The sequence below is a fragment of the Apostichopus japonicus genome, chromosome 16 (genome assembly GCF_037975245.1).
Source record: "Apostichopus japonicus isolate 1M-3 chromosome 16, ASM3797524v1, whole genome shotgun sequence".
NCBI lineage: Eukaryota > Metazoa > Echinodermata > Holothuroidea > Aspidochirotida > Stichopodidae > Apostichopus > Apostichopus japonicus.
In genome coordinates, this window is record NC_092576.1 from 18142844 (window position 1) to 18153610 (window position 10767).

Below are 10767 nucleotides of genomic sequence, written 5' to 3' on the forward strand. Positions count from 1 at the left end.
TAAATACATTTAAACATAATGAGTCCAGTTGCATTTATTGTTTACATAATCACGTTTGCATATAGTTGATTATCAAAATGAAAAATGTTGGAATGAGATTTTCCATTTCATGGAGTGTCTAATTGTTTCCTTTTGTGTCCCTTCAGAATATTTTCATAAAAGGAGATGGAGTCATTAAGATTGGAGATATCAGGCTGTAAGTCTTTCTATAAATTAATCTCTCTTCAACCAAAGCAAGAATCCTATATAAATGTTTGCAATCATGATACTTGTTCAAGCAATTACTAATTTTACAGATGATTCAAATATTAACTGAAATAGCAATTTACTTTCTTCCCGTTTTTCTGGCAGAAGCGGAATGTTAGGACATGGTAAACCTGGTTACATATCACCCGAGTGCGCGGAAGGTCACCGCAATACCTCCTCAAGGTAAACCCTTTTTAAATCTCTGATTTAAGCAGCTTGCTATTAACTATATTTATGTTGTGAGGTATCAAAAATGACACAGGGGTATTCCCTATTCGATCTTATAAATCTGTAAATACACTGGACAATTAAAATCAGTAAACCTGTTTCCGATTTAATCACTGACGATGTAAGTCTTCACTTTCTATTTTCACATCGGTCATATGATTTTGAGTTCAGCTGGAAGGAGTAATGGAGAAATAAATAGCTATGTTAATCTTTTGCCATGAGACAAAACCTTCTTAACAAATTGTCCGAGATTTAGCCTCTAGGCCACCGCAGTATGCTTATTCATTCAGAATAAGCTCAGTTGGATGCATTTGAGTTAAGAAACGTTGATGCTCTAGTTTACAGTACTACACTTTATTAGGTGCTACTATCGCTAGGGGGTCAGTGTCATGTATCATATTCTGCTATGAACAATATTTTATGATTTTTATAAATGAATTTACCAAAAAGAAAGGTTGCGTGACATGAAAACCATACGTGCAATCAAGACATATGGTATAAGCCTACCTGTCTTCATCTTGCATATTGGTTGTCCCCCCCCCGCAACAACAACAACAACAACAAATGACATACTGATCATAATAACATTGTTCAATTCTTCTTACTAACAGTGATATGTGGGCAGTCGGTCGAGTGTTGTTCGATTTATGTACTCTTGGAACTGTAGTAAGTCAATTCCTTTGATTTGTTTTCAACTTAAGCCACATATGTTGAACAGGGAGAATGCTAATACATGTTTTGTCATTTAGTCAATAATTGAGCGAAGATAAAACTCAGTTCTTTGATTATACGGTAGGACCAGACAGAAATTGTTCATCACCTCTTAAATACTGTGGGTAACTGAGAATTTGACTTCAATATAGTTGTACGAAAAAGTCAAATACTTTATTTTCCTAAAGAGGCGTATGTGGTAACCACTTTTGTTGCAACAACCATTGTTGTCACACCAACCACTTTTGTCACAAACATCGTCAACTTTTGTTAAAAAGGAGGGTACTAGTTTTGTCCCAACGGTCGCCTATTTCAGTCACAGTCTTATAGGTCACCACTTTTGTCAAAGACATCGCCCATTTGGTCAGAAACCATAAGGTTTGATAAGCCTTTTAGGTAACCTCTTACCTTCCACCTGGTATTTGTAATCACGATAACTTGATAAAAAAACATCACGTGAGCTTTATACTTGGTAGGAAGATTAACCATAGTAGGTACATTATCCATATTGTTTTCGGTGGAGGTCAAAGGTCATCTGAGGTCAATAGAAGTCAAATGTTATTGCCTCGTACACACTAGAACTTGGTAAGGCAAACGTTAAGTATTTGTGTGCACAGTAGTTACTATATGATCACCCTCATTTTTACTGGATGTCAAAGGTCATCTGAGATCAATAGACATCAAACACCGACAATGTTGTCATTACTATAGGCTGATAAGGCAACTTTAATTGAGCTCATACTTGAGTACGTGTGTTCACCGGTTACTGTAATTCCCACATTGTTTTGTGGTTGAGGTCAATGGTCATGTCAGGTCTATGTATGTCATAAAAGAAGAAGTCGGATGAGGCACATGTTTCCATTCTAACGCATTGGCTTTTTTGTTTAAAAGCACACTCTCAGCTAGGAAAGTTTAAGAGGGCGGGCCAATTTCATATGTTTCGATGGTTCACCGTTAATAACGTGACACGGTATTTGTAATATACTGCCAGTGTACAGTGTACCCTGTATGTAAATATACGTAATATATAGCACAGTTTCATGCAGTGGTAGCATAACACACGTAACGTGTATATTGCGGCCGCGTCGCCGCGCTGTTGAGGTGGAAGGCACAGGTTGCATTATTGTGGGTCCCGATGCCAAAGCAGTGAGCGACAAAACGGACATGAAATGAAAAGTGTACTTGAGCTGGTGCTACGTAAGTGGATTGGGTCTCCAAAAACGATCTACTGGAACAGAGATCGGGGATCGACAAAATGACCAATGCTACCTTCGCGGAGCATTTACTGGCATGGCAGATCATACGAGAAGGTAGTCAGCAAATTATGCTAACGACTAACGTTCTATATTTACTATTTAGGCTACTGCATACTGTTTTCCGGCCGAAGTGTTTGGTCTGACGTAGGCTTCATTTTTATATTGTTCAATAGATCATGCTAGCTAGGCCTACTACTACGAGTACTACAAACTAAGGCAACTAATACACCGAGAGACATAGGCTAGTACAGTCGTAGTATAGTCAGTGTTGCGAAGTTTGGAACACTGCGAAGTTCGGACACCCCTAAGAAATACGCGATTTCACGATGAGACAACCTACAGCAAGAGCAAATTGCACGAAAAACTACGAAGCTACAGTTATTTTCTCTCCAAAATGACCCAACCATTTCAAGTATAGTTTCAGGTGAATTATACCATGAGATATAGTTTTGGGGTGTTTTAAGGCTTAGGTGTCAGTGCAGGCTGCTGTACAAACTGTAGCCTAGCCTAGGCCGAACATTTCATGAAGTGTTATTTATGCTTTTCTACTTATATTCGCCTACTAAGCATGATCAGGATGGAAGTGTGTGGTATCATGTGTTTGGTTTATGATTCGGTAGCTTTGCAAATAGGAATAGGACTTAGCCTACATTAGTGTAATATGGATTTGGTAGGGAGATCTCCCCACAAGAAAATTAAACTCAAAAGAAATGCAACTTCTCATGAGCGGAGCAATAGCAAAAGTAGGACTACTGTAGCCTAGCTCCAGGCCCAGATATTTATAAAATTATGCACCATGGAGGGCCTACCTCAATTTGGTGGTTATACCTGTCAAGAGCATTTTTGATATGGGCATATTTATTTTGTAACTGTAAGTCTAGTATGCAATGAGATACGTGAGGGACGGGCCTATACGCAATAAAGTAACTGATTTCATGTCCTACTCTACTTTACCAGCACAATTATAGAGTTCCTAGCTACAAATAAATTAGTCTGACAACTTGAAAATTTACTGCATATTTGCATGCATGGTCATTCTCAGTTATTGACTACTAATTTGTGTAGCCATTTCAGTTTTGTCTTTTCTTTGTGTCTGAGAATGGGTTCTTAAGAGGTGAAATAACCTCGAATCTGCTGAGCAACTCCAAGATGAATTAAGTTACTAAGGCATTGGGTTCTTTTACTTTTTTAAGTCTAATATGCATAGGCTAGGATATTTACTTTGCTTCACTTGTTTGTCAATCCGCATAGCCACTTTAGCTGTGGATGATTCTCCACTTGCAAAGAAAAAATGTACGCATTAATTTAAAGGCCGTGGCTATTCTGACGACTAGTCGTAACAATTATTTATAAACTATTCTTACGACATCGGCGAATTCATGCGCAGTAAAGTAAATAAAGCAACTGCGCATGTAGTAGGGGTAAACCTAACCCCTAACCTAACCCTAACCCAACCCTTAACCGGAAAATATTGTTACTCCTAGTCGTAAAAATAGTACTCCTAGTCGTAAAAATAGCCACGTTAAAGCAACTGTGCATGCGTAAAAGGGAATTATTGTTACAACTAGTCGTAAGAATAGCCACTTTGTAATTTAAACTCTTTCTATCCCAAATTAGAGTATGCCTATAATACTCCCAACTTGGTATAGTAACTTAAAAAAACGGTAGCGGCTTTTCCTGTAACTGTAGTGTAAAGTGATAACTGATATAACTAAGTTTTCCAAATTAATTCAAAACTCAAAAGCCTTCTCAGAAAGAAGCTACAGTACACTAGCTCTACAGGCTCCTTTGTTGAATTAGTGATGGATAGTAGATATTGTTCACATATTTATGCATTCATAACATGATAGTTTGCTATCATCGTTGTTTAATCATAAAATCAAGGACAACATAAACAAATCAATGTCACCAATAATTGTTAATGCCACCATTTTATGTTCGACAAAATTTACCACATTTAATTTAAAGGATACACCATGCATGGCGCATTGACGCACATATTGTAGTTGTAATAACGCACCAAATATTCGCTTCATCGGACATGACGCACCATTCCGGGGGTCGTTGAGTCTGTCTTACAATAATTGATAATTTCATCATGATATAGAAATTAAAGACATTTGCCAAAATATAACAACATCATAGGCTTCATAGCTCTACACATAATCTGATCATGCAGTTCTAAAAAATATACAAAATGAAAATGATACTACTGATTTGTGAGAGAACTAGAATGGTCACCCATTATATACCATATCATGTTTCTATAGTATCTTTTAAACACTTCATTGTTTAGGGCACACCTGTAGAATATTCCGTAATTTTTAGTCTTGGAAATAAGCAAAGCCTAGCTATATTTTTGAAAGCAATTATGCATCCCTGAACATGATGAAATTTGGTGACATATTAGTGTATGAGCAAGCCTACTGGGACATTGCCATTGTAACATCAAATGTTATGACATTTAGTGTATGTAAGGTATTAGTAGATGAGTTATAATACTGCAGGTGTATACTACTAACATAGAAATAAGAAATATAATAGAAATGTTTGCACATCACTAGTTTAGGTTTGCACTATATTAGTAAATGGACCATTCTTGAATACTTGCAGAGTTGACACTATACATACTGTAAATCATAAAGCAGATGTGATGAATTTATGCTGCCAATAGCAAAGTTCTGTATTAACTAGTAGTGTAATTACTGTTCTGTGTTTGCAAAATTGATTTGAATTTTTGACTATTTAGTGAAGGGCAAAATGTGGTATTCAGTAATTTATGTTGGAAGTTATATAGTTCACTATGTCAGGGATTTGCTCACACTGGGCAGCTACTGTACGCCCAGCAGTTCTGAATGCCGCCCCGCACAAACAGTATTTAACCTTTTTCGCTCAGCACTTTTTGATGATAATTTAATAAGTTTAACCATAACCAAAATCTGGGAGAATATATGGCACAGAATAGGAATATAGCACCACCTAAGCATACTTCATGTGCAAAATTTGTCCATTTGGGGGGGGGGTACCCCACCCATGAAATCCTTCTCCCAGGGTGTGGATCACACTACCGCTCAATCTGCCTGGCACTCAAATATTCATGAGCACTTCCCTGCTATGTGTACAGTATGCATTCTGATATATTATTAACTTTGCACATCCCCGTATTATTTGTCTTTTTCAGTTGAAGGTGTGTGCCCAATTAAGAAACTCGAGAGGTTGGTATCCAAACTGATCAACCAGAAAAGATAACACCAGTTCCTCAACGAAAGGCCATGCCCAAACAGAGGCTGATGCAGCAATGCACTCCAGCAGCTATACCCCAGTGGAGACTGGTAATTTTTTGATGTACATACTGTAACCATTCCATGCTGTAAATAAGTCTACATTTTAACTAGGTCTGCAGTTTACTACTGTAGGACTGTATATGACTAACCAGATTTAGGACATTGGACACATTTATTCATTTATTGTATTATGTTATATTAATGACATAGACATGTAGTGCTAAATATGGTGCTAATACAGCCACTGGAGGTCTGTAAATGTGAGGGACCCAAAAATGTTCAAACCCCACAAGTTAATGATAACAGTACCTGTAGTATTTTTCCTTATCTCTGAAAAATAAAGACATTTACCAATCTTGTAGAATGTGCTACCTACCTGTCTGAAGCAGTTTGTGTTCAAAAATTGCACATTTATTCTTTTCTCTTTATGTTTTCTTTTTATGTTTCATGATGATGTGACATCATTTGTACATACAGTACAGTACTTGCACTGCTTAAAGATAGTTACTCTTAACTGCCTATACTGTAGTTGTCATCCGATCAGGTTGTCATGTGCATATAGTTTCATATCAGCAAAGACATTGACATTTTTGGCAAATTTTGAGTGTGAGCTATATTTCTAGTTTAACGTGTTAGGGGCATCATTAAGGGGTCTACTTTCACCCAGATTTGAACAATAATTTTTAGTTATTACAATGAGTGCAAGTTACAATCTCAGTGAATAAACAAACATAACATTTATGCTGGCTCCAACCCAGTTACCTTGGCTATGAGCCTGAATGTCTCTTTTGCAATTAAAATCAAATAAATCATATCTTGGAAAATCATTTGAACAGGTATATCTTTGTGACACTTCTGTCTTCACACAATGCCATAAATATGTCTTTTTTCCATTTCCATTTCACATTACAGATGTACAGAACATCTTTTAGAAGAACAGTACAGCACATCATAGCGTTATGGCATGATGGATGTTTTGCAAGCAGATATAAGGGTTGGAACTGGAAGTATTTGTGTTGGATTGTTTCATTAAAAAATGTGTGCTTCTCTACTTTACGTAAGATGATTGTCATATTTCTTGTTCTCCAGTGAAAGCTATGGATTTGCATAGTGAACGTTGTTAACATGGATACGGACAATTTTGAAATAGCTGATGTCAAAGCAGTTCCTCAGCTTATTTAGATACCATACATCAAGGACACAAGAGTGGACAATGGGAGTAACAAGTATCCAGAATGTAGATATCACAAGGCTTCAAGACAATTGAACAAACTGTACCATAACAGACAACAACAAACATGGTGTCTCAGTAAAATGAAGTTACTAAGCTAGTGCAGTGTATCATAAGAATTTATCTTCTCCATGATGTCAAACATTGATTGTTGCATTCAATGCGTTATGTATCCTTCTCCTTTCTGTAGTATTTAGCATTGATTTGCATGTTCATTCATAGTGTAAGTTTACTACATAATTGATGTCATCAAAGTTACAACTGTGTCATATTAAATAAGTAAATGATTGAAATATTGGTTTCACTACATACTTGATTGTACACTATTTGGCTTTCCATGATAGCAATATCTGATCTTTTTAATTACTGTAGCTTGTTCAGTCATACCAGTAGTTCTAATGTGACATTGATCTTGGGTTATTTATTTTGGTACAGAATAACTTGTCTTTATTTTGTATTGTGTGAGATCAATTTAACATAACATATATTGTGATGTCATGGAGTGTTGAAGAGGTACTCTAACTTACAGCTAGTAGTGATAAAACAGCTTCATTAAGTGCTCTCATGATAACCCCAGTCGGGCCCAGTGGCAGATGGAGATAGTGGCAGATGGAGATGTTTGAAATGCAGGGGACATTATAGGGTCTTTTGAAGTTTTGGCAAAAGTTCTTTTGCATGTAAAGCTGCTATACTTATCATGGAGAAGTTCCACAATGGAGGCATGGCGTCTCCTAGCCTTATTTGGGTATATGTCCTTGCATTCCGTATTTGGAACACTGCCCTACTATTGTTTGTATTGCTTATTCTAAAGTTAGGTAAGTCAGTATTGTAACATGTTTTTATTTTTAACACATTGATTGCATCTGTACAGTTCTTACATTGAGTTCAACTATATACAATAACAATGAGCAGGGAAAACTTACCACTATCTCACTTGCATTTCTTAATGTTCAAGTGACCATATTCATACTTTAACCAAAGCATTTCTTCCATATTAGATAGTGTTTATCCAGAGTAGGTTACAGGATATTTTCAAGGTGGGCTATGTAGTATTGTCCCCAATTTAGCATGCTATAATTGCTAGAATATTTAATATGTTTCTAGAGGTCTTTACTTTCAAATTGTTCTAAGGCATTCTAATTGAAAGCATAAGATGCCCGAATGTCCCAGTGAGGTAAATTTCCTGGAAGGTGGTAATAAAACCAGTTTCAAAACTTTGACCAAAGGTAACCATATATGAATATCTGGTTTATTTGGGGCCAATACAGCATACTCTGGTCGAGAGTTGGCGTGGAAGCCACCATATGTTTGTAGTAATGCAGTAAAATGTAGTAAAGGCAGCTGGAAGAGTCCAGTTTACCCCTGTGCCGAAGGTCATTCATCTTTTAGGTTTTTTTGGAGAACACTTTAACCTTCCCAACCACAGAGCTCCCAACTGACCCACAATTCGCGGGTTGGACCCCCCATTCTAACACCCAAAGCCCCTGACCCGCACAAGCATCCCAAAAACCTGCATTGTAATTGACAAGTATACATAAAAAAAATTGCATCAAATTTGGACTTAGCAACCATCATTTCTTTAGCATTTAGCATAATAGAGTATAAAACCTCCTTTACATCATCATTTGAACCTCAAATTAGGCTATATTTCATTTCATTGGGGCGAGCAGTGAACATTTTCATGCCACGGACAAGAATGAATTATCTTCTACTCCTCAATTTATTGATGTTACACACAAAAAAATGCATATTTCTCAGAAAATTGTGGGTGACAAAAGCCTTTCTAGGTGCCACCATTTTACATGTAGGCATCACCAGGATTCCAAAAAAAATAAAAAGGGGAGGGAGACACCCCCATATACCCCTCCCCCAGGACGGCAATTCGTGGCATGGACCAGCATTTGCCTTCTCAAGAGTTGGGAGCTATGCAACCATACCATTAACGACATGTCTCTATAGGCCCAGGGGATTGAATCCTTAGGTAGCCGTCCTGAGCTAGTGCGAATCAGCAGAGAGAGGTTGTGGATGCTACGCCTTCGCACCATTCAACCTCATGGGCTCAACATTCAGGAAGGACATGACTAACTTTCTTCATTCCCCCTCCTTCTCCCCTTGCCCCCCTCCCCCATTACTCCGTTTCTCATAGCTTTTTCCACCCCTTTTTTTCTACACACTTTTCTGTCGTTGTCCTACTCCAGTTTATTCCCTACCCCTTCCCTTAATCCTCTCTTTGTCCCTCCACTGTTTATCTCCTACCTATCCTCTTCCCCTGTTGGTTTTTATCTTTCATTCTTCTCTCCATCCCTTGTCTACTAATCCCCTTACATCTATCTCTTTGTGTTCACCGTGCTCATTAACCTGTCTGTATTATGTGCGTGTTTTTTCTACACAGGCTCTCTAGTGGATAAGCTGTTTGCTCACTGTTTTATTTTATTTTGAACTCAAGTATTGAAGAACGTTAGACCAGAAGTAAGTCGTTTCGTCAAATAACAGTACATAAGCAGCACACATTCAGTCACATGTTTATAGAGAATTACACGACGAAACTATTCGCATTTTATTTCTTCAGCAATTCTCCAACAAAAATCGGCAGCACGAAATTATACGGGCCCATATGACTTTCCATAACAACTACCTGCTGCTACGAGCTGGTATAGCGTTTTCCCAGCAGTACAATATGCACTGTTCCATATGGCAAATCGAAAAATTGCGTAACTCGAATAGCACACAGTACAATTACACAGTGTGCCTATAGGTTACGCAACAATGAGAGGCAGATTAGAATCTCGGAAATCTGAAACCTTCGCGGTAACGGTACCCATTTGCGTATGCTGTTTATAGCTAAGGATGAGAATGCCATATTAAAGAAATGAATATGTTGCCGCTGTGAGAAGAGGGCAGCATTGTTTTTATTTTTTAATCGGGGAATACGTTGAGACAAGATTTTTGATTTTAGCAATTTCCTAGCTGAGAGTGTGCCTTTAAAAATATGACAGCATCGTGTATCCTTAGATGCCAAAAGTTACCATCTATTGACCGAATTCAGATTCAATGTAATGTTCGGCTACATTCGAACTGGATTTGTTTCACGGTGATCGTATACTGCTAAAACAAAAGTTTGATGATGTGTAGGCCTACATAGGCAGATCCAGGTGGGGTAGGGGGGGGGGGGGGGGGGCTGTTACCCATTTCTTAGCCTTATTGTTTTGATGGGGCTCAATATGCATTGACATTCATTGGGTCACTTTATTTTTTGAGGTACCAACGAAATCTATTTAATTATAAAAGGAAGAAATACTTCAAGGGCAATCAGAGGCTGTCGTTTGTCCTGACCTTGAGCAACTATTACTATAATGTGACGTTATTGTTCAAAATATATTCGTTATAATGCTGTAAATGTGTCACAATGCATCGTATAGTATACCACTATAGTTGGAAACTCAGGATGAATACCTCAAAGTTTATATTTAGACAAAAGTGGGCGATGTAACGAAAGTGGGTGATGTTTGTGACAGAAATGGTTGTTGGACAGAAGTGGTTGTCATATGCGTATGTTGGAAGGTTTTTGGATCAGTGCCAGAATCGTAGGGAAAAAGGCAAATTTGAAACAGCTAGAGACAACGTGACATGCTTTGTCAAGAAGTCACGTTAACGTAAATTACCAACCCTTAAGAAAATCTCATTTATACTGGGTGTTAAGTTTAGTGTGACCTTTACCGAGCAACTCCACTATTTGTAAACTAGGTCAAAATATATAAATTCCGAGGAGTCGGCAACTCGAAACAAATATACAAATATGTTGTGAAACACG

The 10767-nt window shown here is 37.6% G+C and overlaps 1 protein-coding gene across 4 annotated transcripts in view; it reads left to right on the forward strand.

Moving 5' to 3' along the window:
• LOC139982714 (serine/threonine-protein kinase Nek3-like) overlaps window positions 1–10767 on the forward strand; it is a 65403-nt gene that overhangs the window by 46452 nt on the left and 8184 nt on the right. For all 4 annotated transcript variants that reach the window (XM_071995784.1, XM_071995787.1, XM_071995785.1 and 1 more), the window contains 3 exons: window positions 147–196; window positions 352–429; window positions 1086–1140. In XM_071995784.1, the coding sequence (XP_071851885.1) occupies window positions 147–196; window positions 352–429; window positions 1086–1140 (183 nt within the window). The remainder of the gene's footprint in view (window positions 1–146; window positions 197–351; window positions 430–1085; window positions 1141–10767) is intronic.